At 36.7% G+C, this 21,627-nt stretch overlaps 1 protein-coding gene across 1 annotated transcript in view; it reads left to right on the top strand.

Annotated features, from left to right (window-relative positions):
* itga8 (integrin, alpha 8) overlaps positions 1–21,627 on the top strand; it is a 73,347-nt gene that overhangs the window by 22,716 nt on the left and 29,004 nt on the right. The window contains exons 13-20 of the mRNA XM_051866122.1: positions 2,448–2,639; positions 9,830–9,875; positions 13,604–13,711; positions 16,182–16,237; positions 17,222–17,376; positions 18,929–19,066; positions 19,307–19,374; positions 19,627–19,774. Of these exons, the coding sequence (XP_051722082.1) occupies positions 2,448–2,639; positions 9,830–9,875; positions 13,604–13,711; positions 16,182–16,237; positions 17,222–17,376; positions 18,929–19,066; positions 19,307–19,374; positions 19,627–19,774 (911 nt within the window). The remainder of the gene's footprint in view (positions 1–2,447; positions 2,640–9,829; positions 9,876–13,603; positions 13,712–16,181; positions 16,238–17,221; positions 17,377–18,928; positions 19,067–19,306; positions 19,375–19,626; positions 19,775–21,627) is intronic.

Here is a 21,627-nt window from a genome sequence, read left to right as displayed (position 1 = left end):
TTGACAGTTCAGTTGCAGTTTCCATGTCTACACTGTTGCAACCAAACAGGACAAAACTGCTTCCTTTATAATCAGAAAGGTTGTGTGCACTGCAGGTGCTTATCATGTGACCGTTCTACATCATGCCACTTGCTTGCAGTGTAGACAGTGACATCCCACTTCGTGTTAATTCCTTGTTATATGCAGGGCTCGATTTAAGGATCCCCCTTGTTGAAAAAAATGCATCCCCTCTGTAAAGCCACCATCCCCCCTTACCATCCCCTTTAGATTAACAGTGTTCTGTATTATGTAAAACTTATCAGGTAAACGAAATTTTAAAATTCAACTTTGACTTTATTTATTCAAATCTAAAAAAATGTATACTCACACTGTATTTTAATGGGAAGATCTGGAGTTAGCATACTGGAAGCATTTATGAATGCATTTATGTTTAAGTAATATGTCATAATTAAATTCACATGGACTATATTGTGTGAAAAGGGTTTCCAGCACATATGACTATTTTCGTACATATGACTGGTATACAATATACAATAGCTGTGATTGTTGGTTACTGAACACTTTTAAACCAAATGAAACCCATGTATCACTACTATTACCAGATCATTCACTGGCCCCTGGTCATTTTCTAAAAGTGGCCCTAAAGCAAAGTAATGTGAATATCCCTGACATAGATCTTTATAGAGCTTATTTCCTCAACATCCCCGTAGTCGCTTTGTTTCTCTGCCTTTCTGCCCCTCAGTGGGCATCTCTGTCTGGGTCAGCATTTTTCTGTTTCTTCAGTTTTTTCTCCTGTGTGTGTGCCGCTGCCCAAATGTAGGTTAATGACTTGAGCAGTGCTGCTGGCAAGAGGAACACTTGGAATAGATAATTCTACCCTGGAGATTTATTGGCCATGCAGTAGTGGACTTGGACTTGTGCTTGTGCATGAGCCTGTTATTGTTCTGTAATAGTCCCTCAGTGCCGAGGAGAAAAGAGCGGTCGCTCCCTGTGGAGCTTTGTGTAAATCATCAGTATTCTTTTCAGCATCCTCCTCTTTTCTTCTGCTTAAAAGCATCTCTCTGTTCCTCTCTACCATAGCCAACATTGAAATAATCAACAATAAATAATAAATGACAAAATGGAGCAGAGCCAAATGTATAGCACTTAGTGTGAATCTTGGTTTTCTGGTAGGTATGAAGCCTGTTTTTACATAAGAGTAAAAACAAAATACAACTTTGTGACTTTATTTATTCAAATCTAAATATCTGACACTTTATATCTCACATTGCGACTTTATATCTCAGAATTGAGACTTTATATCTTACTATTTAGAACTTATATCTCACATTGCAACATTACTTCTCATTGCAACTCAGTATTGCAATTATAGCTCACAGTTGCAACTTTATATCTCCCAATTGCGACTTTATATCTCAGAATTGAGACTTTATATATCTCACATTGCAACATAATATGAGATCTAAACTAGCCATTGTGATATATAATGTTGCAGTGTAAAGGCAGGTGCACACTGTGTGATTTTGGCCACGATTTGGTCATCTGAGACAAATTGTGAGAATCCTAAAAGATTCCTATAATCCTAGGCAAAAATCTGTAGTCTTTGATCGCTAGTTTGACATGTTCACCAACAGCTGATTAATGACCACTACGATCAAATTTTACCTCTGACGAAATTCTGGCAGTGTCAGAAGATTTGGCGCACAGTTCTGCAGTGTGACTTCTCCTACGACAAACGTCAAATTGTCTTTTTTCAAGATAAGCCGTGATCAAAATTAACGCTAGAGATTTCTTTGTTAGCCACCATTTCAGTCCCGCGTGTAATGCAGCTCACTGTCACCGAATGTGTGTGAGTTGATGATGTAAATCTCCGGACAAGTTTTCAAGCACGCGTCCGTTTTTAACGCGTCTTGACTGTCGTACAGTCTGACATATAGGACAGCTGAGATCCCACAGTGTGACATGAGGATCACGTTCGTACAGTCTGACAAGCAACAATCGTAAAGGACTATTATGAATCAGTGTGCACCAGCCTTAAGATATAGTCTCAATTCTGACATATAAAGTCATATCTCACTCTTCGCAAGTATTTGTCTGAATTTTATATCTCAGAATTGAGACTTTATATCTTACATCTTTATATCTTATATCAGAGAAATATATATCTTATATCACTTTATATCTTATATCAGAGAAATACTCACGAGTGTGAGATATGAGGTCTTAATACTTGAGAGTATATCTCACAGTTGTAACTTTATTTCTCATAATCGTGACTTTCAAATTTGTAAATTTATCTCACAATCTTTTTTATTTATTTAATTCAGAAACAGGCCTCCATAGGTAGGCTGTGGGTAGAAACAAATAGGATGTACATGTTGTCTAGTTTGTGTAGTGTAAATGCTGTTATTGATGAAATATGGTTTCTCCATCTCTTTCTCACTTAGACGTGGCAATAGGGGCTCCGTTCGCAGGGGAGGACCGTGGTGGCAGGGTCTTCATCTATAATGGGCAGAAATCTGGACTGAAGTTACAGGCATCTCAAGTGCTGAGAGGCGACTGGGCCTCATCCGCCATCCCAGCAGGCTTTGGATTCACCCTGCGTGGAGATTCTGACCTCGATAACAACCAGTACCCTGGTGAGTAAAGAAAAACCTTCAGTCTCTTCCTCTCCCTGTTTACGCAAGTTTCTGTTAAGACAATCATGCTTAGGAACTGATGTAAGCCAGGGAGATTAGATGTAGGAGGAATGAAAGACTGGATGAGGAAGAAAAAGACTGGACTGAGACTTCCAGGTTGAGTCACTTTGTTGGTCAGTCCGCTGGTCATACAAATGTGTTGCAAGAATTTCCACTCATTCTTGTTCTTTTCTTTTGTTTTTCTTTGCCTCCTTTTACTTTGGAATACTGTTTTGGCATATTATTCTCATTACTATGTTTATCATGATTTATTCATAATGTTTTTATTGAGAACAATCTTCTACTGAGTATGATGACACTCTGACACTCTCTGCTGTCTGAACCACATCAAATCACGCATATATTAATGGATGATGTTTCTGCTTGTTTTCATTGAGCACACTGATTTGGAGTTTACCTGAGAAGGTCAAATCTTATTGAACATTTTAGATACATTAAAGTCGATTATTTTGAGACTATGGAGATAAACATTTGCAGGTGACTGAACAAGCTATTTGTAGCCTATGTGTGTGACAGAGATGTTGACTGGGCTCCAGATGAAGTTTTAAGGCTTCAACTCTTGTTCCTCAGACCCAGGTGTCTCTGAGTATCTGTGAGAAGAAATTATCAGGAATTTTAAAGCAGCTACATAAATGTTTCAGTAAAATGTTTATTTGAATTTGAAATTATCCCATCTAGACTTCACATGGTGTTTGTGGATTAGTTGATATTGAAATGAACTGTCTGAGTGAATATCCAGAGCTTTTAGAAGAATACGGATCTGCATGTTCTCACAATCCATCACAGCTGCGCCATAATCTTGTTTTGACTAACAGAAACATGAATTAACTGATTCACTCACAGAAATAAAACTTCAGAAACACCCAGCGTGTTTCTAACACCAAACTCTGCTGTAACGCCTCAAGCCCATTTCAACAAAAACAGAGCGGTGTGTTCATTTTTTCTGTCCTTTAATCTCCTCTTTCATTTTTTAATGGCATTGTACAAAATCATCAAAGCAGATGCTGTCACATGCTTTCTTTATAGACACAGGAAGTCAGATGGTTAGGCAGCTTATATGCACATGTGTGTCGCACGAGTGTGTGTGGGAGTTTGTTCTTTTATGGCGACAGGATTGTCATCTTAAATATGCTCTAATAAATGTAGATCTTTTCCATACACGAAAACCATAGATGGATGGTAGAACAATCACACACAGGTGTACATACACACACATAATGATGTTGAACAGACCCAGAAAGCCAAACGAAAGACAGAAAACAGGTTTTCCTGTCTCTTCTTCTCAGAATGGATAAATCGCAGCTTTTTAGATATGTGATCTCAGTAATCCTTGATCTTTGTGAATGTTCTTATCGGCCTCTAAGTATATCAATGAAGTGTGTGCATGTACATTTCTTCAGATATTTATCACTTTCATCAGTTCATTCTGATTAAAATTGCTTTTGCAAGATGCTTTGGATAAAGGCATCTGCTAGATGAATAAGCGTAAATGGGGCATGTTGAACATTTTATTTTAATCTTTGAAGACTGTCAATAATGTTAGTTATGGTTTTTACATGACCATTTTATACCTTGTAGATTTTGATATGTAAATAATCTCTTTTATGATTTCCTAACATCTAAGCAAACTCTATGTAAACCGACTTTATGTTCCAGAACATGCGTAGATATGTAAATGTAAGCACTCTTATATTAATGTGTTGTTCGTTCTAACATGTTCTGAATCTGAAATATTATTTACAGCTTAGTTTTGATAAATGGCCTTGGTTGATAGAGGAAGTAGCTCTTTGTTACTTTGTGTCCGAAACCAGTTACAGAAATTTTGTAAATTGCCTGATTTCATTTAATCTGTCATTGTACTGGGTAGTTCGACCAACTATGACTCATTGGGCCAAAAACCGCGCTCCTCATAATTGTATACTAAAGGGATGGTTTACCCAACATGAATTCTGTCATTATTTACTCAACCTCATGTCGTTCCAAACTTGTATGATTTTTTTCTTCTGTGGAGCATATTTTGAGAAATGTCTCAAAAAGTGTGTTTTTACATAAAATGGAAGTAAATAATAACCAGAACTTTTTGGTTACCAACATTCTTTAATATATCTTCTTTTGTGGTCTGCAGAAGAACGTCATACAGGTTTAAAACCCATTAGCGTGAGTAAATGTTGGCAGAATTTTAATTTTCAGATGAACCATCCCTTTAAGCATCAAATATCAGTGCATCATCTCATTTGAAACGTGCATCTTAAGAGTCTGTTCAACTGAGGTTCCTCAGGGCTCTACCCTTGGGCCCCTACGTTTTAGCTTGTATTCGAACAATCTGTCCCAATGTAAATATTCAAATGTATGCAGATGACACTGTAGTTTATGTAGAGAACAAGTGGTGCTTAAATTATCTTCTGTTATGAAAAAAATATATGACTGACTTACTCAGTGCTGTTAAACGCTAAATGTTCAGAAAACTGCATGCATGTTTTTACTATTAAAATAAGGAAGATGTTTAATTGGAAATTTTAGTTAATGGTGAGAAATTAAAAAATGTGCCAAATTTTAAGCCTGACATTTGAGAAGCATGTCTGTATAGTGACAAATAAGTTTTTTTTTTATTTATACGGAATCAGCTTTCCACAGATGCTGCTAAAGTGGTATTTTCTCATTTTTAATATTGTGTATCATCATGGTCGGTCGCAAAATCTACTCTTAAACCTTTACATAGTTTATATAAAAACAGACAAGAGCTACTTCAAGAGGTTATTATGACGTGCAGTATAGAGCTGCTTTTTCTATAAGAGCTGTTCATATTTGGAATACATTACCAATTAACATTAGACAGTGTCCTACTCTTATGCAGTTCAAGTTACAATTAAAAATATGGCTAAAGAAGAGCCAAATATGTGATAATTGAATTTTTTAATACTTCAGTTACAGTTACAGAATTTTTTATAATGTATTGTGCTTGTATTTGGATTGCTAGTTGTATTTATAAATACTAGGTTTGATGGTTTTATCTAAGTGTGCTACACCATGTATTCCTCCTTTTCTTCCCAGGGACAGCAGATGTAATTTAGCTCTGTAGCTAATTCTGGGGCAGTCATGTACTGTCCATTGCACCTGTGTAATACATTTTTAAAATAATAATAATAATAAATCTTCTAATTGGCTGTGATTTTGTCACATTGTGCTGCAGTTTCACGTTTAGTGTGTACAAACTAATTGCTTGTTGCTGGAAACTTGGTTGACAGAGTGTTTGAATACGTCTACATAGATATTAGAACTAAAATTCAGTTTTTCTCCTTACATGGATGAAATCATCACACCTGGATATCTTCTCTGTTTATATGCCTTTTCCTTTGTGGGTGTGTGGTTTGGGGTTTATGTGAGGGTTAGAGTGAACTTTGTGGTTAAATGCAGGGTTAAAGTCAGAGGTCAAGGGTCATTCATCATGACCTGCTTAAACAGCAGTGGAGATTACGTACTCCACATTTCCTGCCCACCGCTTCAGGCATCGTTCTCAGATAGAACACAAATAGACATACATTGCACATTTAGAAACAATTACTTAATTAATTTGAGAGAAAACTCTCAAATACCAAATACACTTTAAAATACCAAATTATAACATAGAAGAACAAAATTTGCCATTCTAAGAATAAAAAAAAGGAAAAATAGTGGAATCATAGTTGCAATCAGGATTCCCCTTTCCACTATATTTCTACATTATGTTCCTTCCCAAAACATATCTTATATGTGAAACTAATGTTACATTCAGGACCCATTAGAAATGTTTTAGGAACTTGGGTGGGCACCATATAAATATGCATGTACTAGCAATCCGATCAAGAACATTTCCATCCAGACATCCACAGGGAGGAGTTCGGTTCCGATGTTTTTTTGGAGGGAAAGAGATTGATGGATGCGTGATTGTATGTCAGGTGAAATGAGAGAGAAATTCAGAACTTGAGGTAAAAGAAAAGATTGCATTAGTTGGCTGTGCTCCGGCATTTCATTGGCTAGAGGATGAAGATGACTATAACAGACTCTTAACCTTATTAAAGTTCAAGGGTTTGAGCTTCTTCCATCTCCTCCCTCCATCATTCCACCTTCTATTAACCTATTCATGCGGTTAAGACCCTTGTGTTGTGGTGGCCGGAGGGTTCAACCTGAATATTTTGAGGTTGACTATTGCAGTGCACACACACATTTACACCTCACTGCCATTCTGAAGAAGTTGAGCACTCAAATGGACTTTCCAGATGTAAGAATGTAATAAATTGAATTATTCTGTCATTTTCTTTGCCTTTACAAGATGAGAGCTCAGGCCTTCAGGATGTGTGTGTGTCTGTCAGTCGGTGTTAGCGCGTATGTTTCTGTCCATTGTGTTCGAGGTGTGTTTTCTGTCACAATACCAAAAGCTGCTGACTCTGGTTTACAATGGGCTCTTTGCCAGGGGTGTCTCATTCCTGAAGGCAGGACCTGATGGAAAGAGAAGCCAGTGATCGACCTCAGTGAAACAGGAATCAAAGCCGCAGTCTCTGAGCACTCATTAGGGTGCTGGAGCTGTTCTGGAACATTCCTGCATGTGAGTCTCTGAGTTTGCCTGACTGCAAGCATCCCTCCAGGAGCGATTTGTACTCTTCCTTCCTATTAATGCTTTGTACAATTCAGAAACTAAGGAGAATGGTCTCTCGCTCAAGTTTGATTAAAGTCTAAATGAAACCAACTTGTGTAAAGGTTAAAGTTTAATGTTTACTTATTAGAAAATCTATACTTATCACAAAAACTCTTTCACCATCAAAGAAAACTATATGTCTAATATTGTCTGAGTGGGTGTCAGAAGCAGCTCTTTTGCTATGGTTTATGTTGGTTCAATTATAGTTTAATGAGATGTCAGAGATGAATAGATGGTTATAGCTTTAGCAGAGGCCACAGAGGAAGCAACAGACTACTAACACACACACACACACTCTTCCAACATTTCCACTGTTCCATCTCAGGTAATGGAGGTGTGGTTTGTTTGCACACTGACTTGAATATTTGGTGATGTTGTCCATGACCAGGTTTTGTTTTGTATGATCATTTAAAAAATAAAAATCTGGGGGGTATGCATTTAAATATTTTCTAAAGACAAATATCTGACATTTTCTTTATGCTATTTCTGCTACCTACATTAGTTAAATAAAGGATTTTGATGCTGAGTAGGGCTATGTAGAGAAACAGGAAAGATTTGGGAGGAAAGAGAAAGAATGGAAGAATATTTTCTATCTTAATATATTTTGAAGTGTAATTTATTCCTGTGATGGCAAAGCTGAATTTTCAGCATCATTACTCCTGTCTTCAGTATCACATGATCCTTCAGAAATCCTTCTAATAACAAATGATTTGGTGCTCAAAAAACACTTTTTTAAATTTTTTATTATCACAGTTAAAACAGTTGTGTTGCTTAATAATTTTGTGGAAACCAAAATACACTTTTTTTTAAATAGAAGCTTCAAAGGAACATCATTTATTTGATAATAAATAGAAATCTTGTGTAACATTTTAAATTTTGGTATTATCACTTTTGATCAGTTCATTGTATCCTTGCTAAGTAAAAGCATTAATTTAATTAATATATATACAGTCAAACCAAAAACTATTCAGACATTTTTGATATTTTTGATATATTTTTACTGGTGGGTGCAGGACACTATAGTTAATCTATGTAAGTGAGGATAGCAAAATAAAGTAAACTGTGACATATTATACCCAAAAATTCTTCATACAGTGGACTACCAGTAAAATTGATTAAAAAAAAATTTGGAACCAAAAATTATTCAGACACTTTGACCTGACCATGTTTTGCTTAAGTGTTATCTGACATAATTAAGATAATTTTTTTTCTGACACAGTTTAACTGATCTTGTCATATTTTATTACCTTTTTTAAAATTATAGTGAATAAACTGTATTAATTAATGAAATATTCAAGGTGTCTGAATACATTTTGGTTTGACTGTATATATATAGAGAGAGAGAGAGTAAAAGAGAGTAATAAAAATATTAGCTAGTTTAATCACAATATCACAATTAAAGGGATAGTTCACCCAAAAATGAAAATTCTGTCATCATTTACTCACCCTCAAGTTGTTCTAAACCTGTATAAATTTCTTTGTTCTGTTGAACACAAAGGAAGATATTTGGAAGAATGCTTGCAACCAAGCAGACCCCCCCCCCCCCCCCCCCCCCCCCCCATTGACTACCATAGTAGGAAAAAAAATACTATGGTAGTCCATGGGGGGGCGAGATCTTATCCCTTTAAGTGAACATAGCAGATGTCCTTAACCTTTGATTTAAGCAGATGTCATCATATTTGTCTTATTCCCAAGTGCTTTATTTTCCTTAATCTAATCAAAATATGTGAAACAAAACATGTTTTCATTGTTTTTATCATTTTGTAAAATCCATTTAACTACTCCTAAAAATGTTTCATCTACCAGGAAAACAGCAGCAACTGCATGAGCAAGTATTAGCAATCAATTACTAATGAATTCTGTGATGTTTTGTGGCATTAGTTGGTTTGTCACTCAACATTAGATTTACAAATTAGTGATTATCACACTGTTTTTATTAAACCTTGTCACATGATTTTTGTGAAGGCCCTGATTCATTTAAACTACATTACGATTTTTCCACTGCATCACATTAAAATCTCATATAGGTTGAAATTCAGGTTTATCGTGCCCACCTTCATTAAGAGAGAGGGAAACCATTCAGCATGCTGTATTTACCTTTCCCTTAATCAGATGTGGCTCGGTGCACCTCTGAGTAGAATGAGATTAAAGCTTCACACGTTCTCCGTGGCTCTCTGGGGTTTCTCTTTGGCTCTGTTCAGGGATGGCAGATGATGTAAGATGCTAGACTGGTAGAATGAGAAACGGGTCGACGAATCTTTGATGGAGACTGCTGGAGGCCCAAATCACTTCCAGCTGCAGTGTGCTTTGAAGCTTTATGATCCAGCCACTCGTTCTCTTTCTTCCTCTTTCTCTTGCAACACACATTTTTCATATTTTCATATATATTTTGCATACATATTTTCATATCATATTGTGTCTGTCCTGCGCCTCTCAGTATATTTCACTGTCTTTACAGATTTGCTGGTCGGTGCATTTGGAGTAGGTAAAGTTGTGGCCTACAGGTGAGACACTTTAAATGCACCATATTATACAACATTGTCAATTACAAATGTTGAAAATTTCATATTTTATATTTTAAAATGTTATATTATACTTATATGAGTATATGTGACATGCACCCATCATAAGTTGTAACTCGCAATGGGTCAACTTTGGTTTTGAGTTTTATGTTTCTTAGCTGTAAGAGTGTCGTTCATCTTCGGAACACAAATGAGGATCTTTTTGATGAAATCTGAGAGCTTTCTGTCCCTCCATAGACAGCTATGCGGCTACCACTTTGACGCTTCAAAAAGTTCATAAAGAGATCATAAAACTAATCCATATGAATTGAGTGGTTTATCCAAATTTTCTGAAGAGACACAATTGTTTTATATGACAGTTTGAATTTAGGCTTTTGTTCACATATAAACATTTACCTTACCTGTTATTGATGTCTTAATTATTTGAAATACGTTTAAATAAAAAGTCTGAAAATTGTTTGGAATCTTTCTAGGCCATTTTGTATGTAATAAGAAACAATAATTATGTCATTAGAAAGCATAGACTATGCTTTTTCATTCAATGCTACAAAATCAACATTTTTAGGGTCAGAGATAATAGATAATTTTTTTATGTATTTTATATTCATTTTAATATATATATATATATATATATATATGTGTGTGTGTAAATATATATACAGTGGGTACAGAAAGTATTCAGACCCCCTTAAATTTTTCACTCTTTGTTATATTGCAGCCATTTGCTAAAATCATTTAAGTTAATTTTTTTCCTCATTAATGTACACACAGCACCCCATACTGACAGAAAAACACAGAATTGTTGACATTTTTGCAGATTTATTAAAAAAGAAAAACTGAAATATCACATATCACACTTCTGATCATCCTTGAGATGGTTCTACACCTTCATTCGAGTCCAGCTGTGTTTGATTATACTGATTGGACTTGATTAGGAAAGCCACACACCTGTCTATATAAGACCTTACAGCTCACAGTGCATGTCAGAGCAAATGAGAATCATGAGGTCAAAGGAACTGCCTGAAGAGCTCAGAGACAGAATTGTGGCAAGGCACAGATCTGGCCAAGGTTACAAAAAAATTTCTGCTGCACTTAAGGTTCCTAAGAGCACAGTGGCCTCCATAATCCTTAAATGGAAGACGTTTGGGATGACCAGAACCCTTCCTACAGCTGGCCGTCCGGCTAACTGAGCTATCGGGGGAGAAGAGCCTTGGTGAGAGAGGTGAAGAAGAACCCAAAGATCACCCTGGCTGAGCTCCAGAGATGCAGTCGGGAGATGGGAGAAAGTTGTAGAAAGTCAACCATCACTGCAGCCCTCCACCAGTCGGGGCTTTATGGCAGAGTGGCCCGACAGAAGCCTCTCCTCAGTGCAAGACACATGAAAGCCCACATGGAGTTTGCTAAGATGGTGAGAAATAAGATTCTCTGGTCTGATGAGACCAAGATAGAACTTTTTGGCCTTAATTCTAAGCGGTATGTGTGGAGAAAACCAGGCACTGCTCATCACCTGTCCAATACAGTCCCAACAGTGAAGCATGGTGGTGGCAGCATCATGCTGTGGGGGTGTTTTTCAGCTGCAGGGACAGGACGACTGGTTGCAATCGAGGGAAAGATGAATGCGGCCAAGTACAGGGATATCCTGGACGAAAACCTTCTCCAGAGTGCTCAGGACCTCAGACTGGGCCGAAGGTTTACCTTCCAACAAGACAATGACCCTAAGCACACAGCTAAAATAACGAAGGAGTGGCTTCACAACAACTCCGTGACTGTTCTTGAATGGCCCAGTCAGAGCCCTGACCTAAACCCAATTGAGCATCTCTGGAGAGACCTAAAAATGGCTGTCCACCAACGTTTACCATCCAACCTGACAGAACTGGAGAGGATCTGCAAGGAGGAATGGCAGAGGATCCCCAAATCCAGGTGTGAAAAACTTGTTGCATCTTTCCCAAAAAGACTCATGGCTGTATTAGATCAAAAGGGTGCTTCTACTAAATACTGAGCAAAGGGTCTGAATACTTAGGACCATGTGATATTTCAGTTTTTCTTTTTTAATAAATCTGCAAAAATGTCAACAATTCTGTGTTTTTCTGTCAATATGGGTGCTGTGTGTACATTAATGAGGAAAAAAAATGAACTTAAATGATTTTAGCAAATGGCTGCAATATAACACAGAGTGAAAAATTTAAGGGGGTCTGAATACTTTCCGTACCCACTGTATATAATCATTTGTATGTATATATAATATAATATTTTGTATATATGCATAATATATATACTAGTTTGCAGAAACACACTTATTCTGGCCTAAACTCACTTACAGCTTTCACTACACTCACATGTTTTCTTAGTTAGAGTGAATGGCACAGAAAACACCTGTGTTTGAGGTTTAGCTGGAAGGAAACCTGATACATATGAAGTTGTTTTTCTCTGTTCCATGATACGATAGTAACATATTTTCAAATTGCATAACAGACTAAATTGAAATGTCCGGCTTCATAATGCATTCATGAAGAATTGTTCAGCTGTAGTTGACAGGAGTACAGTCAGCGAACATTATCTACACACTTGTGGCATGTCTGGTCTGAGTAGTCAAGACTTCGATTGGGTGTTTCAGCTCAGGTTTCCCTCAGAAATGTTTCAAAATAGTCCCTTTTTCCTGCCTCAAAGCCACCAAAAACACACAGACACATTAACATGTCCCAGCACACACTCTCACACACAAGCGGTGTGTCGGTGTCAGTGTTAAAGCGATTAGCTGTAGTGGGCTCTGGTGTATTTGTGTAAGCTAACATTTCCACTGTTAATCCAGTTTGAGTGCTAGTCTCAACAGACTGAATGTGAGACCAGAGCAGAACAGAGACTGACCTCATGCTAAGTTCTCATTTACTCAGCCTGTCTGATGTTTTATTAGAATAAGACTCTGAATGTTTAGTTTCTGTAAGTGATTCTTTATGTATTGAATGTTCATTCTATCTGACATATTTTACTGAAATAGGTGTCCTAAGAAATAACTTAAATTATCTTTTTTTTAGCAATTCGGAAATGCTGTCTGCTTGTTAGTCATTTTGAATATTTAGGTTTGCTGATAGAGAGAGATTTTTTGTGTGTTGTGGAAGTTAGCAAAATGGCAAAAGCAAGGAACAGGGCTAAAATTGCTCACAGCACCATTAAAGTCACAAGAAATCAAAATTTACACTCTTAATGCATGTTCCTGGACTTGCTGTAAATGATTCATAGATGCATGTTATTCTACATAAAAAGATAAACAAATAAAAATACTCTTCATTTGAAACTTTACTTTTCTGCTGATATCATTTAGGCAATGTGAGCTATTGGATGTTAACCAACAACCAAAGAGCTATATATTTTGTTTTAGGAAACTTATATTCTCATTTAAAATGGCCACTTTTTATGATCCAATCATTTCGAGATGGACAAAATAGGATAAAGGTCTTACACCAAATCTTTTTCATTGAATATCCTGTTTCACTCTAAAATGCGTCACATTACAGAAGTAAAATTTTACCAACTGAAATTCACATTGACATTGTTTTAAACAACTTTAATGTGTTCATAATGTGTATGTGTAGCTCTGAATTCAGCTTCCAGTTCAAACTCACTGCCACAATACAATCATATCAGTTAAATCAGTAATTTTGTATTTATTTTTGTGATATTATTCCCACTGTATTGTCTCTCAACAATGCTAGGTCAAGGCCAGTGGTCACCGTGAACGCACAGCTGATTTTGATGCCCAGAATTCTCAACCCTGAGGACAAGTCCTGCCGCATGCCCAATTCTGATAACATGGTAACCTGGTAAGTGTCAACTAACTATTTATCCAGTGGTAGTTACTGAAATATACTCTTAGCTTCTGACACAAAGAGTGACTCTTATGTACTAAATGCTCATAAAAGAACATTTGAAAGTTCATGCTTTGATTTATCTCTTCTAGATGAAGTGTTCAGTTGATGGCACAGATATGTTGATCTTTAGTCCTGGTTAAGGGTTAACCAAAGCAGTCTGGGCCAAAGAGCTATGGCTGACTGGGAGGTTTTAAATCCATGTGGTCTATAGTACCACATTACAGCAGTTTTTTTCTTCTCTGTGGTAAAACTAAGTGTTTCTGGAAGTCTCAATACATTCTTCCAAACCACACAAACATACACACAGCCCTGCATTCTTACCCCGTATGTGAATGGACATTGTGTCCAACAAGCAGTTTTTGGGCTCTGTGACTGTAAACATACCAGATCTGTTTGGCTGCTTGGGGTGCATGTGCTTGTGTGTTGAGGTTGGCATAAGGAATAAAGGACTAGAGGTTTTGGAGAGACAAACGAAAGAACTAAAGTGTAGAATTCTGCAATAACAAAAGAGTAGCTTAGTAAAATAAATGTACAAACTGTGGCTGGAAATAGAGAGAGACGGAGAGAAACATTGAGACACACAGATGAACACAGAGAGAAACGGAACAAGACAGAGAAGAGATCATAAAACGATTTAGAGGATAGAAACACCACCATGGTTAAGGCTGAAAACCTCTGTCTTTCTAGAGTTTAATATGTTTCATTTTGTTTTATATTCTTCTGTATGTATATTCTTCCAGCAGAAATGAAACAAATTGTATGAAATTAGAAAAATGCAAAATAGAAGTATTTTGGGCCCATCAGTACATAATAAAAATAATATAATATAATATAATAAATATAATTGTTGTTGTATTATTATATTATATTATAAAACATAATTTCACTAGCCAACAAGGACATAAGTATACTGTACATAAAAAAAATATGATAATAATTAAGAATTTTATTAACTATAAATTATATTTTTGATGTGTCAAAATTTTTGATTTGAGTTCAGTTTATTTGAAGGCAGTAATGCTTTATAAATGAAGGTTTACCAATAAAACAGCATATGTACATGCAGAGTGTAAAAGTGTGTGTGAATGACTCGTGTCAAACCACACATACACACGGGTGCCATTAATACTCTGAGGAGTGGGCAGTAATTACAGATGACAGATGGGCTGCAAGGTTGGAAGAGTTCCAGTAGGGTCAGAGCAGGGGTCGGGGGGTCAACCTCTGGGCACTGCAGTGTTTGCATGTGTTGTAGGCCTGCGTGATTATGCGTCTGCCCTTGTCACGGGGGAGGAGAACTAACAAGGCATCATTAAATTAGCGGGGCCACTTCCTCCCCTAAATATGCATACTCTCTCCCCTTCCTCTCTCACTGTACAGCATGCACATGACTTCTGCTGTGCATTTTAAAATACACCACTACCTGGAGGGGTCATGGCAGGGTTTGCATGGTTAGAGCACAATGCACAATGCTGGATTCCATCAGGCATGGCCTCATGGGTATTTCGTGTTGTTCATGAGGCACAGCATCCAGCTGTTTATCGCTAATTTAAACTCAGACACGCTCAATGCTGTCTAAGTGTGTTTTTTAGGGGGCCTAATGGGGTGTTTCTGATTAGACATATTTGGGTTATATGGAATGCTATGCATCGGATTGGCCCGTTGGGCCATTAAGACTGCAGTTGTGAGTCCCCGAGCACAGATATCATTACACGTTCAACATAACGGAAATACAGTTATTGAGCACCAGCTGGAGAGGTGCGAGCATGTTTGAATAAGTGTTTTTCTGCGCTCTCACCTTACAGCTTGTGTGCGTGTGATGTTTGTGATGGAGTACCATGTTTTAAATCCTCAGTCCTGGTTGTATTTGTGTTTTTTTGGAAATAAAGGGGTATAGGTTTATACAAGACCCCTATGGCAACAGAACTGCCGTCTTTAGATTCCAGTAAATACTCGGGACATCCTGTGCTGTGTCTGTACGGGATAAGAATGTGTGTGTGTGTTGATGTTTGCATATTAGACTTCATATAAATAGGGTTTTGAAATGTTCTTAGAATATTTAATGACAATAAAGAGTGTGTATGAGATCTTGAAGAGTGAAAAAGTGTTTGTCCCATTTTTTTCTGCCAGGAACAGGAAGTCATTCTTGGGCCACTCTAATTGTCGGCCTCTATTACCAGATTATTAGAGTGTGGGAGGGATAGAGAGATGAAGTGAGGAAAGGACGGAAGAGGCAAATTCAATTAAGTTATTAAATATTGAGGAGCACAGAGTCCCTCAGCGTCCCACTTTCCATTCAGCTCCATGTATAAACACTCCACCCTTATTAACAGTCATCTTCCTCTCTTTTGTTAATGTCACTTTATTTTTTTCATTTTTGGCTAAGTTCTTCTGTACTAAATGTCTGTCTTACTCTTTCTCTTAGTCTGTCAGTAAATGTGTGCGCTAAGATCTCTGGGATTGGTATTCCTGATTATGTAGGTAAGTGCATTTGAATCTCTTTTAATTAAATGCATTTTGTTTCAGTAAACTAATGGAGTCTTATTAACAAATGTGTTGAGGAAATGTATTGTGGAAATGGATGTGTTTCTCCATATTTTAAAAATGTAGCCAATCATACACACGACTTCCTGAAAACAGTGAAAATCTCTCATTTAAACTGGTTCCGGAAGCATTTAATTTTCTCCATAAGCCAAACAGCTCTAAACAAATTACAAATTTTGATTCAAAGCAGAAAAATGTAAAAGTAAGTACACATTACAAGGTACTTGTACCTAAAAAACAATGTACCTATTAACATTCTAAGTGAACCTCAAGGAACATATTAAATAAATGAAATAAAAATCCATGTCATGACCTCTTCATTTCAGAGCTTCTAGTGTATTTTGAATATTGTTTATATGTAAGTCAATTTCTATATGGAGAAAATGAACGAGACTTCCAAAACTCTAATGTTGCACAGGCAAAACAAATGATTTTGTCATGCAGTATACATTTTCTCTTGATGCTTGCTAAGATGGAGACATTTTATTGTTTTCACTTAAATGCGTTGTGCTCAGTGTGAGTTTGTGTCTCAGCACTTGTTGAACATCTGTATGAAAGTGAATTCAGTAATGGCCAAAATGGAGAAGGTGCCAAACTCAGTTAAACCAACAGGCAATAAAATCCTCTTTCCCAGCACTTCTGAATGCAGCCCTGTTAAAACTCAGTGCATATGGTTTTGGAGATGATAAAGAACAGGTGTGGCTGTGAACGTTCCTGTGCCTGAGAGAGTGTGTGTGAGGTGCACGTTTGTTGAAAGCACTTTTTGATTGTTGTTCAGAAGCCCTAGTCATTAACCTTAGGAACGTGTAATTTTTATGGTCCAAAACCTGTTTGGTCCAAGCAGAAATTGCAGGAATTAGACTCTGTAAAGGTGGAACTAACAATAGCGTGTCTGTCTTTCTTTCTCTCTCTCTCTTTCAGCTCTGACAATGGACCTGCAGTTGGATTGGCTGAAGCAGCGTGGAGCAGTTAAGCGAATCTTGTTCATGGACACTCACCAGCACCAAAGAACCCAACAGTTAGTTCTGGGTCAAGGGGACCGCCAACATTGCCACAACTACTCTGTTTACCTGCGGGTAAGCCTTATAGTCAACACGCAGCACAGAGCATTGCTGAACTGGCCTCATTCCTCATGAAAAATTCTTGTTTTATCGTCACTACAAATGAACCCATGGGAAAGTTAATTGTGAGCCAAACCAAGCTTCTAGTACAACACTGCTCATCTGGACGGAATAAACGATGTCAGAACCCCTCCGTGAGAAAGTGTCGCAAAAATGAGACCAAAAATTCCGTCGGGCCGAGGTGACACAGCCAGGAATCAAATGCAATCTTAAGTGTTTCTCTGTGTTTATATGATAACATGCCATGGGAAATACTTTTATTTGCCAGCTCAATTTGAACTATGATCAAATCTCAGACAACATGACCTTTATTTATCATTAAAAGAATAGTTCACCCAAAAATGAAAATTACCCCATAATTTACTCACCCTCAAGCCATCCTAGGTGTATATGACTTTCTTTCTTCTTCAGCCAAACACAATCAGAGTTATATTAAAAATATCTTGGCTTGTCCAAGCTTTATAAATGGGAGTGATTGAAGGATGAGTTTTTGAAGTCCAAAAAAGTGCATCCATTGATCATAAAATATACTCCACGCAGCTCCAGGGGGATTAATAAAGGCCTTCTGAAGCGAATCGATGCATTTGTGTGAGACAAATATCCTTATTTTAAACTTTATAAAGGCACGACATCCATGCGCATTCGACTTACGTCCAAAAAGTGTTAACTTCCGCAACTTAGTACACAATGCCATGACATACTATGCTATGTCCTACATTATAACGCGTAGTACATCATTTCATTGTGTACTATGTCGTGGAAGTTACCGCTTTTTGGACGTACGTCGAGTGTGTATGGCTGTCGCGCCGGAAGCTCATTATTTTCCTTTATAAAGTTTTAAATAAGGATATTTGTCTTACAAAAATGCATCAGTTCGCTTCAGAAGGCCTTTATTAACCCCCACCTCCTCCAGTCACTCCCATTATAAAGCTTGGATGAGCCAGGGTATTTTTAATATAACTCTGATTATGTTTGGCTGAAAGAAGAAAGTCATATACACCTAGGATGGCTTGAGGGTGAGTAAATTATGGGGTAATTTTCATTTTTTATCGAAGTAAGCTAACCCTTTAAGGTCATGATTTTTACAAATTTAGTTTGAGTAGCAGTTCACTAAGAAATTGAGAGAACATTTGTAATCTGTAATAATTCGTTTGGATTCGTGCAAACAATGCATATTTTGATGCAGCAGCCTAACATACTTTATCACAGCCTGGCTGCTTTTGTGTTTATAAGCTTTTCCTTCACAAATCATTGTGCATTTCTGTTCAAAAACATAAACATACTTTCTCATTTTCTCAAATCCTTGTAACTTATTAAATAACTGTATTTATTGCCCTTGGCTCTCTAAAGCAAGCATGCTCATACAGCAGCTGTGAGTCAATAAAACAGACTGATGTCAAAGGACGAAGATAATCAAAAGAGTAGAAAGTGTAAAGTGAAACTTGTAAGTTCTGTTTGCAATCCACCACTCTCTTTTTTTCTCTGATCCTTCTCTGTTTATGTGTAGGATGAGGGAGAGTTTAGGGATAAACTGAGCCCTATCAGCGTGGCACTGAACTACAGTCTGGACCAGAACTCCCCTCCACCTGGCCTACAGCTGCGGCCCATTTTAGATCACTATAGCAAGACCTTCCACCATGAGCAGGTTTGCACGCAACATTAGTGTTTAGTGAGAGACTGCATGTGTGCATCACATTAAATTAATTAAATTATGATGGCATGACATGCAGGGTTTAAAAGAGAGTTTAAAACAAGACAACATATTGTTGTCTTATTTAAACAGTAAACAGTTAATTACAGGAAAAAAAGACATAAGTTCAATTTAGTGAACAAACAAACCCAAAGACGGAAAGAGAAGATTTTTTTTTTTTTTTGTCTCCCTTAGGCAAACATCCTGTTGGATTGTGGGGAAGACAACATGTGCATCCCAGATCTCAAACTTTCTGCTAAAATGTGAGTCCGTGGGTCTGAAAGCATACATGTGTGTGCCATTGAGCAACTGTTTGTATATTTGTTATAATTTATGTGCTGTGTTGTATCATGCATCCTCTGTTTATGTTTTAATAGCATGTAGTTCCTTGATTTGGCCTTATATATATATATATATATATATATATATATATATATATATATCTAGACAGCAAATGTGTTAACATTAAGAAGTGATTTTTAAATGCAGATTTCATCTTTTTTTTTTTTGTACAGGGACCGGACAGAACTTCTAATCGGGGATGACAACTTGCTTATGTTGACCATTAATGCCGCCAATGAGGGAGAGGGGGCGTACGAGGCGGAGCTTCACGTGACCCTCCCACCAGAGGCGGATTATATTGGTGTGGAGCGCAGACGTGAGGTAAACAACATTACACTCTATCTTTTTTTACATATACTGTATGTGTGTGACATATCGCTTTGTATGTGCTTATGTGGGTTTCGGTAGCTGATTGGATGTAGAAGATAATAAATACTTTACTTAGTGAAAGCCCTTTGTATGATGTCTTTCATTTACACTCAAAAAAATAACTCTTTGAACGAACATAAAAAAATCATGGAAAGGATTTCCACATGATTAAGTTGCTTTATTTCAGCATTATGCAATTCTGTTATTCCAATTTAATGTACTTACGTTGGGTCAACACAACCAACTTAGTTTTTATTAACATTAAAGGTTTATTTTTACTCTATGCAAAATCCTTGAGCTGTGACAAAACAACTGACTAAGGAAGAATCTATGTAAAATAGTTATGTCCAACTTACTCAATTCAATCATGGACAGTGGTTCCACATGATTGAGACAAGTAAAATCCAATAGATTCAACCATGTTAAATTAACTAGAATCAATTGTGTTCATTTAAAATAAAATAAATAAAAAGCAATAAATAAATAAATAAAAAATAAATTGTTTTCATATACATTGATTTTTACAATTAATTCTTCTTGTTTAATTTTGTGATTTACATAACTTTTGTGATGTTCTGTGTTAGAAATCTAGATGTGATACTGGATGCATCCTAAATTGCCTTAACCAAAAACATTGTAAAGCCTAAATTGATCATAAGTCCATTGGTGGCAATGATTTTACAATCAACATAGGCTTACAATGCTTTTGGGAAACGCAACCCAGAGCACTACCACAGTGATTACTTTCTTATTAAAGTAATTTGAAAGTTTGTTAGCAGGTCCTCAACCCAAGCACAAGTGCAACAATTCACCACAATGGTAACCCTAAAACTATTAATTAACAGAAACTTTTAAATACCAACATAATAGAACAGTAAACATTAAAAAGTCTTTCCATTTTCTCATCTTCCTAAAAACTGCTTAAAATAACACTTTATTTCAACATTTACACTCCTAGTTCAGCCCCTTTGCAAAGCATGATGGGAAGTGAAAATCCTGTTTGATTGAGTCCTGGTTGGGTTTACTTGATTGAAACATGTTATTCCAATATGAAAACATTAAGTCAAAGAGTAATCGTTTCAAGTCAATTTAACATGAATCAATCACATTTAAACCAGAAACCTGATACAATGGCGTTGAATCAAAATAAGTTGTTTAACAGCATCAAAAAATCATTTTTTTCAGTGTATAATTAATCTGATTATTGAAGGTTTATTTTAGTCTCAGACTTTTGGTCTTTCTATCTATCTATCTATCTATCTATCTATCTATCTATCTAATCTATAGATCTCGGGGCCGATTAAGCATTTTTTTAACTGATCAGAATCGGCTGCGACACTGGCATGAGAACCAATGAGGTCTGTTCTAGCATGTCACGCACGTTTAAGCTTCCGTGTTTTGCATATTTGATGTGCACTTTTGTAACAAATCACTCAAAAGTAATTTATTTTTATCTGCCATCAGACTATCTGAGACGTCGTTGCCATAACGCATTGCTATGGGTTGTGTCTTGCTTCAGACGTGACTGAGAGACTGGCATTCTGACACTGCAAGCTTCATGCTTTCAATATAATAATAATATTTTTTTTTTTTTAAATCCACCTCTTTTCCCCTTTTTTGTTGCAATTATCGGTATCTGTATCGGCAGATACTCAATATTCAATGACTCGGATCGGATCAGGGGCAGAAAAACTTGATAGGGACATCCCTAAAAAAATACTATGGAAGTCAGTGGCTACCCATTTGGTTACCCACATTCTTCAAAATATCTTCTTCTGTGTTTAGCAGAAGAAAGAAATATCATA

The sequence above is a fragment of the Ctenopharyngodon idella genome, chromosome 16 (assembly GCF_019924925.1).
Source record: "Ctenopharyngodon idella isolate HZGC_01 chromosome 16, HZGC01, whole genome shotgun sequence".
Taxonomy (NCBI): Eukaryota; Metazoa; Chordata; class Actinopteri; order Cypriniformes; family Xenocyprididae; genus Ctenopharyngodon; species Ctenopharyngodon idella.
Note: the sequence above shows the minus strand (reverse complement) of the source record. Positions and strands in the feature narration are given on the sequence as shown.